At 37.7% G+C, this 20021-nt stretch overlaps 1 protein-coding gene across 2 annotated transcripts in view; it reads left to right on the top strand.

Annotated features, from left to right (window-relative positions):
- Positions 1–19052, top strand: part of gas7a (growth arrest-specific 7a) — a 39978-nt gene extending 20926 nt beyond the window's left edge. Inside the window, exons 5-13 of one of the 2 annotated variants that reach the window (XM_056251761.1) lie at positions 2279–2368; positions 3560–3672; positions 4555–4629; positions 5369–5447; positions 5998–6129; positions 8189–8312; positions 14739–14818; positions 15864–15962; positions 18168–19052. In XM_056251761.1, the coding sequence (XP_056107736.1) occupies positions 2279–2368; positions 3560–3672; positions 4555–4629; positions 5369–5447; positions 5998–6129; positions 8189–8312; positions 14739–14818; positions 15864–15962; positions 18168–18281 (906 nt within the window). In that variant the 3' untranslated portion in view covers positions 18282–19052. The remainder of the gene's footprint in view (positions 1–2278; positions 2369–3559; positions 3673–4554; positions 4630–5368; positions 5448–5997; positions 6130–8188; positions 8313–14738; positions 14819–15863; positions 15963–18167) is intronic. The other variant, XM_056251768.1, reaches the window with a different exon arrangement.
- Positions 19053–20021: the final 969 nt, after the last annotated feature.

The following is a 20021-nucleotide window of genomic DNA, read 5'->3' on the forward strand; positions in this document are numbered from 1 at the left end:
CATAATTGCAGTGCTTACAGGCTAATTGGAGACGCCATGGACCCTAGAGTGTATACGCAAACACTTTATGAGTGTACATAACTGCAGTAATCTCACTCTGAACAACTTGTTTAGTGGTTGTGAGCAAATCTCTGGCTGTGTTTTAAGTGGAACGGTGCACTTGCATACCTGCATACTGTGCTAGAGTCCAGCCATTTTATTGTCTCTCAAAATATGAAATATTTGCTACTATGCACTGCAGAAGTGTTGTCACAGCGTGCAATGACACACAGTTGATTTAGATTTTGCGGTAAATGGATCGGACATGTAAAGAGACTTGTCAGATTTATATAGGTAATGAGTATCATTAAAATCTTTTAACCCCATTGCGTTGGGCCTTTTATTTTTAGTGTGGGTCTCCGCTTGCCTGGTTTATTTGAAAATGATTTTAAATAAGTGCGCTTAATTGTATTGAACGTGCATTTGTTGTGTAGGCCTACTTCAAATCTTAAAAGCATAATCTTGCTCCCCGTGTTTTGGGCCAACATTTTTTTTAGGGGATTTTATGGTAATGTATTAGATTTATGCAGTAGATATAATCCATGTGTTACTTGTTAACCACTTTTTGAGCATAGACCTGAAAATGAATTTTCCAACTTAAACTGTCATAAATCTTGAATGCTTTGGAGCACAGACTGAAGTTTGGACTCTTTTTAAAGAGGGCACTTGGCAGATTATTTCTGAAGTGAAAAGAAAAGTGAACTTATCGAAGTTTATTGTTATGAAAAATGCACAAAAACACTATTTTCATATATATATATATATATATATATATATATATATATATATATATAAACTTTAAAACTTTAAACTTTAAAATTATCTGACTTTGATTTTCTGAAAAAAAAAATATGTAAAAAAAATCATCTGACTTTTATTTTCTGAAAAAAAAATGTAAAAAAAAATATATATTTTTTTTTACATTTTTTTTCCAGAAAATCAAAGTCAGATAATTTTAAAGTTAATATATTTTAAAATTGCAACTTCATTATTACAAATTTGTAATTGCAAATACATGAGTTTCAATATGACATTAACGCATGTTTTAGTTTACCATAAATGCTTCTCAGTACATTAACCACGCACTGACAAGCAAACTTTATACATATTTCAAAGACAATAGAAGTGATTATGAAATTACATATAAATACTTAAAGAGATAGTTCACCCCAAAAATGAAAATTCTGTTATAATTAGGGCTGTCAAACGATTAATCGTGATTATTCGCATCCAAAATAAAAGTTTGTGTTTACATAATATATGTGTGTGCACTGTGTATAATTATTTTTAATACATAAATACCCACACATGCATGTGTATTTAAGAAATATTTGCATGTATATACTGTATATAGACTGAATGTAGCCTATATACATAATGTATATTTTATATAAATATAAACATTTTATATATAAACAACATATTTTTCTTAAATATATACATGTGTGCATTTATATACAAAATAATTATACACAGCACACACACATATATTATGTAAACACAAACTTTTATTTTGAATGCGATTAATCGTTTGACAGCCCTAGTTATAATTTACACACCCTCAAGTTGTTTCAATGAATTTCTGTATGAATTTCTGTCTTCTGCTGAACACAAAAGAAGATATTTTGAAGATTATGGGTAACCAAACAGTTGATGACTTCCATAGTATAGTATTCTTCAAAATAACTTATTTTGTGGTCAACAGAAGAAAGACATTTTTTTATTCTCAAAAAGGGGGGTGACAGTTAAGGGGTTAAAGTAAATTATTTCTGTAAAAAGAATGCTAAGTGTACTTCTTTTGCTACTGCTTAAGATTTAAAAAAGAAATGTGTGAAACATTATTAAACATGCATTAATGAGCTTTCATTCTTCACATGTGATACAGTGTTTCATGCAGTGTGCTTTGATAAATGTGCCTGTATAGAGAAAACTTGCAGACTCTGCACGCTATACATAGTGCATCCTCAAAATACTAGGCTTTTAAAAATAGTTTGCCATTCTAAACATACCCTTTCTTTCTCTCTCTTCCTCCACCACTCTGTTCATTCTCAGGCAGCAATAGGTCACAGTCTATATGACCAGCCTTTCTCTTTTAAATCGTGACCTTTCGTTTGTCTCCCCTCTGAGACTTACAAAAGCCAGCTCTGTCTCACTCCTCTGAAAATAAAACCATCCTGACAAAACAACACACACACACACTCACTGTGAACTGACCTCCCTCTGTTTTATCTCACCACAGATCAACTGCGTCACCTTCCCTGTGCCCATGTCTACGCTGGAGCAGCAGCTTCTCAAGCCCAATGAATGGAGCTACTGCGACTATTTCTGGGTGAGAGACACACAGAGAGAGAGAGAGAGAGAGAGAGAGAGAGGACAATCATCCATGGTGGACCGCAGTGGCTGAGTGCTGATACCATACTAGGATTAGTATCGAACAGGTCACATCTATTAGAAGGACAAAAAAAAATGCATTGTGACAAATGTATGCTATACTGTAGCACACATAGAGTTAACCTGATGCATTAAAGTTTACCCATCCATCCAGTAATTAGTGAGTTATGTGTTTTTCAATTTTTTAATATTTTATTATATCTACACATTTTTTTATTAAAAAAAATAATAATAATTTAGTCCATCAGGTTTAAACTAAATTCAAATATCTTAGAAAATTTCGTCTTAGAAATTTAGTTTTTATATTTTATTTTAATGAACAAAAAGTTTAATGGTTTTTGGGCCAGATTTACTAACCGCTTGCGCCAGCACAAACCCTCTTTTAGCGTTAAAAAAACGAATGTCAGGATTTACTAAAGACACGCAGTGAAAAATTTGCGCTAAAAAGGCGTGGACAGGGTTATTTTGGCGGCTGACCTTATTGCATATGCATTTGTAGGAGTTTCCCTTTCAGACGCAAAATTTACGGCGGGGAGAGTTTTTTTATGAAAAAATTCTACATCTGTTATTCACCTATCATTTCACTTGGTAGGGTTAGGTTAAGGGGTAGGGATAGGGTTAGGACACATTTTTTTAGACAGGAATGTTGTTCCAATATGTTGACCCATGAACATGTCTTACTTGGCAAAATCACAGGCAAATGCTAAGAGGAGTATTTTGTTGGGTGGATTCTTCCTGGCTGTTTCTCAAGTCAAGCGTGTGAAGAGGCTATGACACTTCTGTCATGTGTGGCTTGGCACATCAACTTCCATCACAACAGCAGACTCTTATACCTCACACACACACACACACACACACACACAGAGAAAAGCATATTCCATTACCATGCTGCGTACACACATTGCATCAGGAGCCCTCACATTATATTAGTCATACCCTCAACAACCTATACACACCCTTCACCGAAACGCACACTCACTGTTACACCCGCAAGGCCGTACGCCCCCTCCCACGTGCTCTGATTCATGCAAACCTACACTGTGACTCACACTCACTGTGGCTCACGTGTTGTTGACAGTCTGGTTCTGATGATGTGGTAGTGTGTGTAACGTCTCTCTGTCCTCTGCAGGCCGATAAGAGGGACCCTCAGGGGGCAACAGTGTCAGGGTTCGAAGTGCTGCTGCAGAAACAGCTGAAGGGAAAGCAGATGCAGAAAGAGATGGCTGAGTTCATCAGAGAAAGGTGGGAAAGCCTCTTTCTCACACTGACTCCTTATGTAACACCTCACTCTGTATTACACTGCAAAACAAACATTTTCTTGAAGTCGGCATGAAAAAGAAGTTGCAATAGTTTTTTCTTCCTCCTCGAAGAAGAAAAATGTAGGGCTGGGCTTGATTTTGTCCTTGGGGAATTGATTTGATGGTTGTGGTTTGCTATTGGTGGATCTCATGTGAGTGACAGGTTGCCCCGCCCTCACGCCAGTAAACATGTCATCAGAGAAGAGAAGAGGTGTTGCTGCATGAGGGAGGGGAAGTTATTTTGATTAAAGATTATGAGGGACCATGAATAATAATAAAAAAAATGGACACAGATAAATAATTTAATAAATACTGCACTATTCCATAAAAACAATAGGAATTATCAATTGTGATGTCATGGTGACTTTAATCAGTATTTTTGCCTTGTAAAAAATGTCTAAACATCCTTAAAACACAGGTTCTCAACCTTTTGGACTCTAAGGTTGCCCACAATATTCAAAGGACCCAACCACTGTTATCCATTAAGCCGGTATTTCTGCTGTAATCATGTCAAAACAGCTTTTTTTCTATCTTTTTTTATTAACACAACTGATTTATTAAATGCGTAAATTAACCAAAATTGATTCTGTGATTCCAGAAGTTTCAAGAAGTGTATGTTCTTCAATAAAATCAAGTTACTGATTGATTTTAGGTGTTTCTTAGAATTTGAATTACTGTAGATTAGAGTGGTATTACTTGAATATATTAATAATAATTTATTAACTTAACTAGTTTTTAGTCATCTTGCGGTGGAGTTCTTTCAGTAGTACTATATGAGACTATATGCCACATTGAAATGTTTTGTCTTGATAACGCTTTGTTTCAGGATAAAAATCGAAGAGGAATATGCCAAGAACCTTTCCAAACTCTCCATGTTCCCAATGGCAGCACAAGAGGAAGGGTACGTCACAAGGATGATTTAGAAGTAGTATTGAAGGTTTTTGAGTACTGGACACTTTGTTTTTTTATGGAAGCTTGTTTCCGCCACGGAATAAAACAATTAAAAAGTTAATTGCGACTTTTTTTCTTACAATTCGGACTTTTTTCTCACAATTTTGAGTTATAAAGTCAGAATTATGATATATAAAGTCACAATTGCCAGATAAAAAAAGTGGCAATTACCTTTTTTATTATTCGGTGGCCGAAACATGCTTCCATAGTTTTTCCATCCAGTTGAGGATTAAAAAAATAATAATAATTTATTATATAAAAAGCTTTGAGCTAGATACATTTGAAAAGAATGAAATATATTAAACAAATTGAATTCAAGAATAAATTAACACGTACTTAAAAACATGCTTACACAAGCTTAATTTTATTGAATGCGCACTTGTAGTGTACTTCAAGTCTTAAAAGTATCATTTTAAAAAACTGTACTTGCAGAAAATGTATAATATTAGTAAAATAAAAGGCCAACTGAGTGTACTAAAAGACTGTATTTCATGACTATATTTAAGTAGACTTTAAGTGCACTTTGTAATAATGTCAAATTAAAAGTTTTACTTTAAAGTGCATTTTAAGTCATCATGGTTTAGTAATCTTTTGGGGTGTTTAAGAAACACCCCAAAATAAGAAGTACACTTATTTTGATAACTCTGAAGAGTAATGTGGTATAGCTTTAACCAGGTTTTATTGGTTAGGACTCTTGGAGAAGCTTGGGCTCAAGTCAAGAAGAGTCTAGCTGATGAAGCCGAGGTCCATCTCAAGTTCTCCTCAAAGGTGGGCAGTTTTGAGTTCACTCTTATGATGACATTTCTCAATAGAGGTGATATAAGATCCAGTTGAGAAACTGGCAGTTCAAACTCATGCATTGTCAGGGAAGATGCAGTATCCGGCCTTTATTTCATTTCTGTGGCGTACTGAGTAGCTTCCCCTCAGAGATGTTATTAGCTGCCTGTATGTAATGAGCTACACCGCTTTTCTCAGTCTGCTGTGATTTGTCTATTTCCACCGCTGTGCTTTCCCAAGTTCACACTTGCGTGCTCTATTTACTGCCAGTGTGGGTGATTAATTGCAGAAAGATGGAGGTGATTCTGCAGTCTTATTCCCTCAGATCACAGGTGATTTACGGAGACGGCAAAACAAAAGCCTTCTTTCTTAAAGAACATCATCATCATAATCATTACCGGAGCAGAAACTTTGGGCTTGATCCAAATACTGTATGCGCTGAAATGAAGTAAACGTGGTCTTAGAGAACCACACACACACACCCACAGCTCATTTCAGACGCTGTTCGATGTTCAACTGATTTCAAGGATTTTCTCTCCAGCTCCAGAGTGAAGTCGAGAAGCCTTTCCTGACCTTCAGAGGGGACAACTTTAAAAAAGACATGAAGAAATACGACCACCACATCGCTGACCTGAGAAAGCAGCTGGTCAGCCGTTATGCTGCAGTGGAGAAGGTGCAAACTCTATAAATGTTTTGTTGAAACCCTAAGTGTACATAATTCCTTTGAATGTGCACTTGTCAAATCTTAAAAGATTTTTAAAAATCTTAAAAGACAAAAATCTTTTGTCACATTCAAATCTTTAAAGTATGAGTCTATAATTGGATCATTTCTTAACTCTTTAGAACCTGAAGCTAAAATAGGTTTGTTGCACATATTTTTTTTTTTTTTTTTTTTTTTTTACTGTAAAATTCTAAAACAATTTACTATCTTCATGTGCAAGGTGTCATCTTTTTCAGAAAAAAATTAGCTTTCAACAAATTACAGTTATTGGCCATTACTGTGTGTGGTGAGTTTGTAAATAGAATTTGAATAGACAAAAATAAAAAATAAACGAGAATAGATTTACTGATTTTTTTAATATTTAGAAAAAAACTGAAAAATCATGAACGAAAGAAACCAACACTTTAAAAATGAAAAACTATAATACATATATACAAGACTTTTTTTTTGTGACACTGGGCTGCACAGTTTTCATTTAGGACACTTTTTTTCCATACACGCACACATATAATAATGCATGCATACAACACGCACACCTAGGCTACACATGCACACACCACATGCTAAGATGCGTGAAAGAGTAACAGCCATCTGCCCCCCAAGTTTAATCAAAAATCATCCCAATCCCCTCTTCTGCTGTCTACCACTTAATTCGCCATGTATTTGTTCGTTTCTTTTATTATTTTATGCAATCCAAAACACTCTAACCTTCTACGCTTCGTATCTCTCTGTGCAAATCCTTCCTTCCCTCTCTGGCAGAAAGCGGCTGTCATTTGCTGAAATTACCGTAATAGGCCGTATATTGCAGAAAAGCTCATGTTGTCTACTGTCAGGGGCAATTTGAATAGTTTTGATAGTGCAAACGGTTGCATAGTTACGGTAAAATGTACAATATTTACAATAGATGTTATTAAGTAATTACATATAAATATGTACTTACTGTAAATGGGTTAAAAACACTCTTAAGCTCAGCTAATTGCATTTAATATAAATTTAAACTGAAATACATTTTCATTTAATTATAAATAACATGCAATTAAGTTTCTGAAAACATTACATTCAGTTCACTCTTAAGTATGTTCTTTTAAAATGTATTATTTCCATAACAAATACTGTTTTTTAAAAGTATGCTAAAGGTTTTTACAAGGGAACATTAAAATCCATTGTGATTTTGTCAAGCATATTTAAACTTTCTTTTCAAGTCAGTGTGTTGCTGGTACAAATGGCTCTAAAATGTTTCCCAGGTTGCACTTTATGTCTTGAAGCCAGTGTGTCGACATGTCTATTCCAGCTTGTGCATGGACAGCAGATGGCTGGATGAGAAATGAGAACACATCAGAATGATGCCTTGAGAGATTCACTTGTTTATCCCTCTGATTAAACATCAGCAGTGACCCCAGGCCTCTTATCCGTCATTCATTTCCAGTGAGAATTGGCCATTTCTGGCGACATGAGCAACAGTAACCATAGGCAATGCATCGAAGTTTAGCACAATTTAACTGTCGCAATGCGGTAGCTATCAATGGGATTGCAGACAATGAAGCTCACATGATCTATGGCTTGATATGATTGAATACAGCAGAGAACATCTACTAATAATCTAACAACCTCCAGACAACATGACTGTGTGAACCAATTCAGACTAAATGTGCAGTTCTGTTAGCCAGTGTGGCATAGTATCAATTATTTACATTACATTCTATTTCATTTACTTGCTAGATAATTACAAAATCACACAAATCGGGGTTTCAACCTTTGTTCAATGTCTTAATTTAGTGTTTAAAAAATGCTAATTCCATCGCAATTGATTAGAAAATCTCTCTCAAGTTTTGGTTTGACCTTTTGAGGTTGATGGTACTTTGTTTTCTTATTTTCTGAAGGTCAGACACTTCCTTTCTCTGATCATTTGTTGAAGAAGGAAAAGTATTATGGTATATTTTGTGCCCTATTTGTGGAAAGTTGCCACATATAATCTGGTCTTCGCATGACTTCTTTGTGTTGTGTTTTGCAGGCACGGAAGGCTCTAGCAGACAGACAGAAGGATCTTGAGGTGAAAACACAGCAGCTTGAGATCAAATTGAGCAACAAAACAGAGGAGGATATTAAGAAAGCCCGACGGAAATCCACACAAGCAGGTCAGAGCATCAGTACAAAAGCAGTTCATTAAGCCCAAACTTGTGTGATCTTATTACACACAATAAACCTGAAGACACTTTTCTTTGATCTAAGATGTTACTAAACCCAGGAAATAAGTGGAGTTACAATGCTAGTTTAAAGGTGCTCTACGTAACTTTTAGCGGCCTCTAGTAGTGATGTTTCAGATTGCAACCAAATTTTACAAGAGCGCTCGTGCTCGAACTCATAGACAATACCGTCTATTACGCAAATATCTCGGCGAATGCTTGACGGATTCGGCGAGCACCGAGCTCGTTGGGACCATCTAGTCGAGCTGAAAAGAACCATATAAGTTCCATAGTTTTTGGTGGTGTTTTCGCGGAGATATTAGCAGAAAACCATCGGGCGCGCTGCAAAATTGCGGACGCCGGTGACGTCACGATCTTCTTCTTCGAGGAGAAAATCGCTCGTATCTCTGGAACGTAAAGACCCAGAGAGCTCAAATTCGGGGGAGGAGGTCCCAGGGGAACCCTTGCCCGAATGCTAGAGTGGCGGGCCTCGGGGATGCCCCCTACCGGATCGCCGTTCGCTGGGACCCCCGATTTCGAACGGCTATAACTCGGGGAGCCGGGCGAGTTGGACCTCGGGGGTGGGCTCGTTCGAAAGGCCCCGTCCAGCACTACGAACGATTAGAGTCTTGGGAATATTGATCAAAGATTGACTGAGATATAAGCCGAAAAACGTGCGCCTTTAACCGGACGTAACTCCCTGACCGTCTACAATAGACTGTATATAAGGAGAGAGGCTCGGGAGCGCGCATGCACGTCACATCCGTTGTATTTCGCGGTAAAGAACTAAGAACTTGCAGTGGATGGGAAAGTTTCAAAGTGACATAATAACGGATAATTTCAGTCTGGTCTTTATACAAAGCTATTGTATATGGCCTCAAATACATTTAATAAGCAATTGTCGAGCTTCAAATGCTACCTAAGTATCATAAGTATGTAAATAAGTATCATATTTGATTCATCAGGCTCATGTAAAATACTGTAATATATGAGAACATGGAGCTCACATTTGAGGGGGGAAAAAACACCTACATTTTATTCAGAGGCCCAAACTGAGCAAAAATGTGCAGTTGCTGAAATTTTAATAGCCAGAATAAGATACAATTCTGATAGCTTGTATAATGTAAATCAATTTTTCAGCAAAGTTTTGATCATGTTGATAATTTAGAAGCCTTTAGAATTTTGCATATCAAATATGATGCAATAGGGTTAAACAGTTCATTAAAAAGCCCATCAGAACTATAAGAATCCTCAAGTCATCAGTTATGGCGGAAAATCGATGCCTAAAATAACCGAGCGCACAACTGATGCATTGATTTGCCGCCATAACCAGTCCCTCAATTTGTTCCAGCTGTCATAACACTGTAGCAGACAAACTTTCTGACTTCCTCAATAGTTTCTCGGTTTAAAAACTTCCGGCCATTCTCTTCCACTTAGGATAGCTTTGCAAATTAAGCGAACCCATAATCAGGCATCAGTGCTTTAAGTAAGGAGCTTTCTTTGTGGTGAAATCTTGCGCAGGGCACCATTCGGCTGCCAATGTTGTAGCGTGTGGAGATGGGACTGTGTTTTTGAGCTGTGGAGAGAGGCATGACAAACAGGATGGGAGAGAACGCTGCATGGGGATAGAAGAGGACCGTGGCTCAGTCCCAGGAGTCTCTGTTTGAGAGGAGCCAGGCTGTATTGGTTCCAGACGGAGTTGGGAAAGGCATGGAGTAAAGATCTATTTTTGCAGTGGGAAAACGGGCCTTGTGGGAGCGGACGATCAGCATGCCAAGAGTCTTATTCCTCAGATGCCTACTATCAATGCCGGATTTGTCCTGAGTTGGACACTCACACATCCCTAACGCAAGAAGACCTGGCAGCCCTGAGGTTCACACGGGGGAGAATTCACTCACCCTTCGAGGTTCGGGACAACCTGTTGGCCTGAGTGAAGGCTGCATTATTGAGGACTCTTAACGGTGTCTTATTCAGTTCTTATAGGCTGTCTCTATTAGCACAGAGGGCCAAATGACCATGACTGACTCTTGTACAGCCACACTGAGTGTTTTAGTCTAGCAGCACTGTGAGAGAAGTTCCTGGTTCACTATTCAATTCCAAAACACAACATGCACTCACTTTAAAGTAATGAAAAGTAGGCTACCATGATATTGACATGTTTTGTAACTGAAAAGTTTTTTTGGTGATAGGTATTCCAAGCACTACGTATCATGGAATTCCATGCCATGGTACATGGCACACTATGATGATCATTCAGTACCATGGCTTTTTTATTCAGGACCTGTCTTTCAACCTTGGAACCACCTCAGCAGTTTTTGTGCTTTTGATCAGAATCACGTGACAATTAGTAAAATGATTCCTTTACGTCAGGGTTTACGTTAAGGATTTGAAATCCTTAAAGTATGCAGAAATTGAGGGTGGGAAATTTTTATTTTATTATTTTTATTTTATAAAATAAATATACAAACATGTTTAGTTAACTTCATATAATGCGAAAAACAATACGCCAACAGAGTAGTATTTCCGAATTTATAGTATTCTGGATAGTAATACGCTGGTAGGTCACGTATGTTGCAAGCAGGGCAGGGCCGAGAGCCATGAGAGAATGGCGTGAGGCCGGTGGCGGGACTGATAATGAGCATCACCTGTGCGCTGCACCGGTCTCGTATCTCTCACGAAGGAGCTTTGGAAGCATAAAAAGAGGAGCGATGACAGTGAAGGATGAGAGAGGACCAGGCCTCTTCTTTTCCCAGTGATGTTCCTCTGAGGTTTTCTTTTTTGTAATCTCTGTCAGCCATCTCTCTTTCTATGTTCTTTCTTCAAATATCCCTCTTGCACTCTCTCTCCTCCCCCCTACTGATGATTGGCTCACTCTCTCTCCTCCCCATCATGTGTGGACACGCCCCCTACTGCTGATTGGCTCACTATATCTCCTCCCACATCATGAGTGACACGCCCCCTACTGCTGATTGGCTCACGCTCTCTCCTCCCCCATCATGAGTGACATGCCCCCTACTGCTGATTGGCTCACTCTCTCTCCTCCCCCATCATGAGTGGACACGCCCTCTACTGCTGATTGGCTAACTCTCTCTCCTCCCCCATCATGAGTGACATGTCCCCTTCTGCTGATTGGCTCACTCTCTCCTCCCCCATCATGAGTGACATGCCCCCTACTGCTGATTGGCTCACTCTCTCTCCTCCCCCATCATGAGTGGACACGCCCTCTACTACTGATTGGCTAACTCTCTCTCCTCCCCCATCATGAGTGACATGTCCCCTACTGCTGATTGGCTCACTCTCTCTCCTCCCACATCATGAGTGACACGCCCCCTACTGATGATCGGCTCACTCTCTCTCCTCCCCATCATGTGTGGACACGCCCCCTACTGCTGATTGGCTCACTCTATCTCCTCCCACATCATGAGTGACACGCCCCCTACTGCTGATTGGCTCACGCTCTCTCCTCCCCCATCATGAGTGACATGCCCCCTACTGCTGATTGGCTCACTCTCTCTTCTCCCCCATCATGAGTGGACACGCCCTCTACTGCTGATTGGCTCACTCTCTCTCCTCCCCCATCATGAGTGACATGTCCCCTTCTGCTGATTGGCTCACTCTCTCTTCCCCCATCATGAGTGACATGTCCCCTTTCTGCTGATTGGCTCACTCTCTCTTCCCCCATCATGAGTGACACGCCCCTTACTGCTGATTGGCTCACTCTTTACTTGATTTACTTGATTTAATTATTATCTGCATTTGACCATAATGTACTATCGGTTACGAAATGAAATGGGGTTCTCTGGGTCTGTTCTTAAATGGATTTCCTCTTATCTGAGTGACAGATCATTTTGTGTGTTTGTTAACAGCATTCTGTCTGAAATGTCCCCTCTGTCATGTGGAGTTCCTCAGGGCTCGGTTTTAGGTCCTATTTTGTTTTTATTGTATATTAGCCCTCTTTGTGAAATAATTTGTCATTTTAAAAGTGTCTTATCACTTTTATGTTGACGACATTCAGTTGTACTGTTCATTCAAAGAGTCAGAGTTAATTAAGTTAACTGAATTATTGGAATGCCTGTCTTGCATTATGAACTGGTTAAACAATAACTACTTACAACTGAATACAAAAAAGACTGATACCTTAATCATTGCTCCAGACCAAAAACTACTTCAAATCAGCTCATCTGTCCAGTTGAGCCTTAGAAACCTTGGTGTTTTGTTCAAGTAATCACTGTCTCTTGATCGTCATTCTAGACAGTTGGTCAGAAACTGTTTTTATCATTTGAGAAATATTTCTAAATTGAGAACATTGTTGTCCAAAGCTGACATGGAGTTGATTATTCATGCCTTTATTTTTTCTCGTTTAGATTATTGTAATTCTCTTTTTACTTGTTTTAACAAATCTTCTCTGAGTCGTCTCCAAATGGTGCAAAACGCTGCAGCCAGGCTTTTAGCAGGAACCAACAGAAGGACACACATTACACCGGCTTTATCCACACTCCATTGGCTTCCAGTCAAATATAGAATTGATTATAAAATTTTAGTTTTTTGCCCTGCCCGTCGCTGCGTGTGGTCAAATCTGAAGCATCTGAAGACACTTTTATTTAGACAAGCTTTTAGTTAATTGGGCTTTTATGTTTTGTTTTTAGCTCTGATAGGTTTATTGTTCTTTTATTTAAATTGTTGGTAACATCAGCTTCACAGATTGGTGGATCTCTCTTAATATTTCAATAATGAATAAATAAATAATTTAAATAAATTATAAATAAATGTTATATATATATATATATATATATATATATATATACACACACAACACATTATATATATATAAACTGTATAAAAACTCTTATGAATAAATATACCCAATAAACATTCAAGAATATATATATATATAAAAAAAGGTTTTGCTTTAGTAGTCACAATATACAGTAAAGGGCAACATGCCTTTATAATATCACACTTGTATGATATTGTATATTCTCTCACACTGTATGGGTCAATATAGATGCATATCGAATTGCCTATATATTTTAGGAAGGTGGTCTCTCGCAAGAGGATGATTATATTTAGAAGTCTTTGGCATCAAAATGTCTGCAAATTTAACCCTCGCCTTAGATTGAATGTGGAACCCGCCAAAGACCACAATGGTACAGAGACTTGAGAATATGGACTCTTCAACCAGTAAGCAACTTTCTAGTAACCGCCTAGTATCCACCCAGAACACATTAGCAATGCAAAGCAATGCCCAGGCAGGCAACACCCTAGCACAATTAAAAAAAAAAGATGTAAAAATCGAGTTTATATTATCATACTCATTTGTTATTGATTAGAATTACTCCAATTACAATAAGCCATTTGATATGGTGTAAAACAAAAGTCAGCTTTGATTTCCTTTGTTTGCAGAGATCTCTTCCAGTGCTCGACTGCAGGAGATTGTTTTTAATTGTGATGCTGCCAAGAGCTTTACTGTGTTTTCCACTGCAGCTGAGCTCAGTAAAAAAACCCTGTATGATGTTATCTGCATCTCTCTCTTTCCCAAACTCCCACGCACAGAGCGAGTCACAGTTCCCGCTATAAATCAACGGCCAAACATTAAGCAGGGCTCAAACGCCGTTTTCCTTCAATAATCATGGCAGTTCAAATCACTAATGCAGATGTCTTTAAAGCCTATGCAGATCATTTACATATAGATGGAGCAATCTTTTTTTTTTTTTCTTTTTTTTTTTTTTCAAGATCTCAATACTCTCTTTCTCTCTCGCACACATCTGCCTCCTTTTCCCTCAGATTACCTTTAATTATGCACTTAAGTGTAAAGCAGTTGTGGGTGAAAACAGCTGTGGGTAAACAGCTTGGAGTTTGAATGTTAACTGTGATTGTTGTTACAGAAGGCAATACAAATAGTAATAAATAAGTTGAGGCTGCTGCCATCTGCTGGCAAGCAATGTGCCTACACAGCTATGAAAAATATTCAGCATCTTTGTTTGTTTTACCAGTTAAAATATCCAAATTGCATTTAAACAAGATATATTCCTTGTTTGAAAAGCATAATCGCTATTAGGTGCAAAGACCCAGTAAAATAGTTACAGACATTAAGATAAACTTTTTTCAAGACCAAGGCATGCATGATGCATAAAAAAAAAATTGGTAAAATTCTATTTAATTACAAAATGTGTTCTTTTGTATTTTCTTACATATTTTCAATGTTTATAATTTTGAAATCAAGTTTAAGAAGAAATCAAATGCTTAGGAGAAGTTTATATTGTCTTCCATTTTTTTCCACTTATTTTAAGCATAAACCACACCGCTTTTTTTTATTTATTTTTTATTGTAATGTAACTGCATGATTGTAATGAGCGTCTCTGTGTTTTATCTGAATAGGTGATGATCTGATGCGCTGTGTGGACCTTTACAACCAGGCTCAGTCAAAGTGGTTTGAGGAGATGGTCACCACAAGCCTGGTAATTACTTCATGATGTTTCTCTCTCGCTTCCCTGAGCAACATGATATATCATGCATATTTATGCAGAGATTTCTGAATCTTCTTTATGAGACAAACCATGTGCAAATTCAACACCATTGCTGAGTATTTTCTCCTTAAAACTGCAGTGAACCAAAGACAGTCTCAAAAACACGGTTTGAAATTGCTGGTGTTTCTGACGTCACAAACTACGTTGTAACCAATCAGGTCAACGGTTGATCGTCAACGAGTGGATCTTTGAGCTGGTGCGAGTGAGTGGAGGCGGGGCTCATTTGCATATTCCTCGAACCGCGTATATTAAATGGGGCAAGGGTTTAGAGTTACATTCGAGCTATTTTAAGGCATGACAAAAAATGTTTCCAAAAAAAATCGTCATTTTGGTGATCAAAGATGAGTTTTAAGGGATAAAATAATTGACTAAAGGGGGACTTTAAGGATTCTGGGTAGTGTAGTTCTTCACTGGGAATTCATCAATTGAATGGAAAATAAGTTGAATTTTCACTGACCTGTGGCTTCTGTATTATGAATCTTCACTATATAGCCCTGTACTCATGGCAGGTATCTTGAATGGTTTATACATTACTGTGAATAATTAATTTCACCATAAAGAAAATGAATAGTATTTTTGTCTAAGCCATCAGCTCATCGTTCCACTGATGTCCCAATGACTGTAAGATGCACTCTTAGAAGAAAAAGTTCTATATAGAACCTTAAAGGGTTCTTTTACACACTTCATATATAGAACCTTTTATGGCTTCCTATCCTAAGATTGGATTTTTTTATGTTTTAATTGATTTTAATTGTAATATTAAACAGCTCATTAACATACTTTATCAGTAGAAAAAAATGAAATAACTCATTAAACATGAAAGTATTATGCAATCATTTAAGACTCTTTATATATAGAACCTTTTTGGCATAAGAAGTTCTTTAAGATTGAGTCAAGAACCACACTGAACCTTTTTTCTAAAGGCCGTGCACAGACTGATGCTGGACCTGTGATTGTCTGTGTTTGTGCTCTGAAGGAGTTGGAGAGGCTGGAGGTGGAGCGAGTAGAGATGATCCAGCAGCATCTGCGTCAGTACACTACGCTGCGGCATGAGACCGACATGTTCAACCAAAGTGTGAGTAACAGCAGTATGTTCTTCTGGGTAACAAACCCTCAGCTAAGCGCCATTTCAAAACCCAAACTTCATATTCATACCGTACTATCTGTAGTGCATTCGAATTTCATTAAAGCAGGTTTCAAAGGATTTGTAATACGGTCGGGAAAATCTCATTACATGAGCTTTATTATGTACGCAGTTTATAAGCTTATAATTTCAGAGATATTTTTGCTTAATGTCTTTTACTCAACTAGTGTTTTGGTGATTTTTAATGGATGTATAAGTACGTTATCCTCAAGTTCACGCAAGTTTCCTTGCAGAGTAAAGACATATATCATTACAGTAACTATCAACATCGTCCACAAACGTTCGACATCCTGAAAGCATCCAGATACTTTCCTGTCTTAAAGGGATAGTTCACCCAAAAATGAAAATTCTGTCAACATTTACTCACCCTCACGTCATTCCAATCCCGTAAGACTTTCGTTCCTCTTCAGAACACAAATGAAGATCTTTTTAATAAAAATCTGAGAGCTTTCTCTTCCTCCATTGACAGCGACGCAACTACCACTTTCAAGCCCCAGAAAGGTAGTAAAGTCATCATTAAAGTAATCCATGAGACCCTCAATTTTATGAAGCAGTGTGAGGGTTTGTTTGCACAAAAAGCATAATTTTCCACTTTATTTCTATAATATTAATCTCCCACGTGCGTTCATGAGAGCACCACTATGCATTCGTGTTGTTGATGCGAAAGCAGACTTTGTTGCGTGAACGTGCGTTGGAGATTAATATTTTCTAAATAAAGTGGTAAATTATGCTTTTTGCGCAAACAAAGCCAAAGCACAAACATTTAATGATGTCTTTACTACATTTCTGGGGCTTGAAAGTGGTAGTTGCGTAGACTGTCAATGGAGGGACAGAAATCTCTCAGATTTCGTCAAAAACATCTTCATTTGTGTTTCGAAAATGAACAGAAGTCTTACAGGTTTGGAACAACATGAGGATGAGTAAATGATGATAGAACTTAAGTTTTACTATCTACATTTCCTTTTAAAATCCTTCAAAACAAGTGAACACCAGCGGTGCAATAAAATAAATATGTAGTACTAAATGGAAACAATTGTCATTAGTATACAAGTTAACTCTGCCTGTTAAAATAATGTTGTATGTGTGGATCTCAGTTCCATTACGATTTGCTGAATGATAGGTTAATGCAAGCTAGACACATTGTAAATGAACAGGGTTGGTGTGTCAGGGCAAATCAGAGTGTAAACACCTGCTCCAGAGCCCTTGGGGTTGTGTTAGAGAAAGCTGCTGTCTTCACAGAAGAGTAGCTGCCAGCACTCTCAACTTCACAAGCCCGTACAAACAGAGTAACACTCACCATCAGTCGGAGTATGTTTCAACAGATGGATCTCAAACAGGATCTCAGCCTTAATGGACATGTTTTCTGTAACACTTCATGAAGTGGTACATCATTTACCTAACAGTTTCTGGTCCCCATTCTACATCCCCATTCATACGATGGAAGTCAATGGGGACCTGCAAATATTTAGTCACCGGAATTCTTCAAAATATCTTCTTTTGTGTTCGACAGAAGAAAGAAATTCATACAGGTTTAGAGCAACTTGAGGGTGAGTAAATGATGACAGAATCTTCATTTTTGGGTGAACTATCTCTTTAAGGAGCTTTTGGCCTTAAAATTATAATATTAAATTTATAGTATAATATATATATATAATATAAAAAATACAGTAAAAACAGTAATATTGTGAATTATTATTACAATTTAAGCTGTTTTTTTAGTATGTTGTGAAATGTAATTTATTCCTGTGATCATTACTCCAGTCTTCAGTGTCACATGATCCTTCAGAAATCATTCTAATATGATGATTTGATGCTCAAGAACCATTTCTGATTCTTATGAATGTTGAAAACAGTTGTGCTGCTTCATATTTTTGTAGAAACCATCATACCTTTTTTTTTTTAGGACTATTTGATTAATAGAACGAACAGCATTTGAAACAGAAATCTTTTGTAACATTATAAAGGTCTATTCGGGCACTTTTGATCTATTTAATGTGTCCTTGCTGAATAAAAGTAAGAATTTCTTTAAAAAAAAAAAAAAAAAAACCTGACCCCACACTTTTGTAGTGTACATTTTTTAGCAGTGTACTTGGTAGCTAACATCTCAGACCTTTTTTGACTGCTCTTGTTTCTTAGACGCTGGAGCCGGTTGACCAGCTCCTGCAGAGTGTGGACCCAGCCAAAGACAGAGAGCTCTGGGTAAAGGAACACAAGACAGGAGATATGAGACCTGTGGACATGGACATCTAGACCGACCACACACACACACACACACACACACAGAAACACATTATACTATATGAATCTACCTGCATGCCTGTCTACCTGAGTACTTCAACCTCTCAGCCAAAGCCATACAGGTATCACCCCTTGAAGCACTGCTTGTTTTGTGGATTTCCACTGAAAATATCAGATAATTACAAAATCAAAGCTTTATAGAAGATTTTCTTAATGTCATGTGGAATGAGTGTCAGGAAAGGACAGCAGACGCATTATGATATTGAGTAGCCATCCATATAATCCTGCATGTCCTTTGAATAACTTTAAGATGCTACTAAAGACTTCCCAGTAGGTCTATTACATTAACATGAAGAAAAATAAATAAAGAAATAAAGAAATAGTCAGGGCTCCATTGATAAAGATCTGAACAAATACTGTACAGTAAAACACCTGTTTGTTTAATTGCAGCGGTGGATGCCTGTTAAACAAATTTCATTCAATCAATATTTTTTTTTATCTTTTTGGTGTAAAAGTGATAGTGTAAACACATTGAACTACACAGCTAGTTGTGGATATTTATAGTTCCCTCGATTAAAGTGTGGGTGTAAAGCTGCATGCGTTCACACTGCCAGCGACTCAGTAGCAATGACATTCACGGATGTTATTCCATGTTTTAGACACCTAATCCGTTTTCTTGCCGCTAAAAACAAACATTTTGGAGGGAAAAGACTAAATCTAAATGGAATCGGTACATAAAATGCTTATATTAAAGATGAACGAGAAACAGCGAGTGCTCTGTGTCAATGGCGGCTATTTTTAACGCTCTCGAAAGTACATTTTCATTTGCATAAAGTTAACTATGTTTACACCTGGTATAAAGATGCGTTTTGGTCGATTGGATCACAAGTGGACGACGCTAAATACAGGTGTAAACGGGATCTAAAACGTTTTGAGTTTGTCAACTTTCGACCACTTCAAGAGGAAGTTGAAAACTCATTAGACTGGATTGCTTTCTTGTGTAAACGCTCATGTGGTCGAATGCATATGAACAGCCACAAAAGACCGCCTACCGGTACTCTCTGCCTACCGATGTGGGAAGAGCGCCAGCCAGACGGGATTTTACCTTTGAGGGCTAAAGACCCAAGTTTGGTTTGAAGATGAAAAATGTACCAAGCACAACGTTCTCTCACCATTCCTGATTTCTAACACGCACTCACAGCGTTTGGCGTGGTCGTAGGGTCCTTGCACACCGAGTCCGAAATAAAAACGACCTCACGTTCTGCCAATCACGTTTACACTCTGCCTCCGAAACTTTCGCCCGTCATAAAAAAATTTGTATCGGGTTTGATTTTCTGCGTTTTTCGCATCCGTGGCAAGCATTTTGAGACGCGTTTTGACAATTCAGAGACACCGAATGACGAATACGAATACTTTTGTGCAAGGACCTTTATGCTATCAGAGCAGGAACAAAAGCAGCTGTTCTCCGTGTGTTTTTCCGTCATCTCCAAGCGCGTTCATATATAAATTGCACGAGTTTATTTCATCTATTAGTTCAAAAGATCTGAAAAAGCCCATATCAGGACAGAAGTGTTTGAAAGTGGACAAAAGAGGCGTATTACAGTTTTTCTCGATTGTTTACACACATTTTCTGAAAGCATGCCTCATACTCTCAGAACTCTACACACAAATCAAAAAAACACACACAATGGGCAAAACCTGAAACTTTACATTCAAAACAATGTTCTTTCTTCTCAAAATGGTATTTTGTTT

Source organism: Rhinichthys klamathensis, unplaced genomic scaffold (assembly GCF_029890125.1).
Source record: "Rhinichthys klamathensis goyatoka isolate OS25496 unplaced genomic scaffold, OSU_Roscu_1.1 h1tg000004l_1, whole genome shotgun sequence".
In the NCBI taxonomy this organism is placed as follows: domain Eukaryota; kingdom Metazoa; phylum Chordata; class Actinopteri; order Cypriniformes; family Leuciscidae; genus Rhinichthys; species Rhinichthys klamathensis.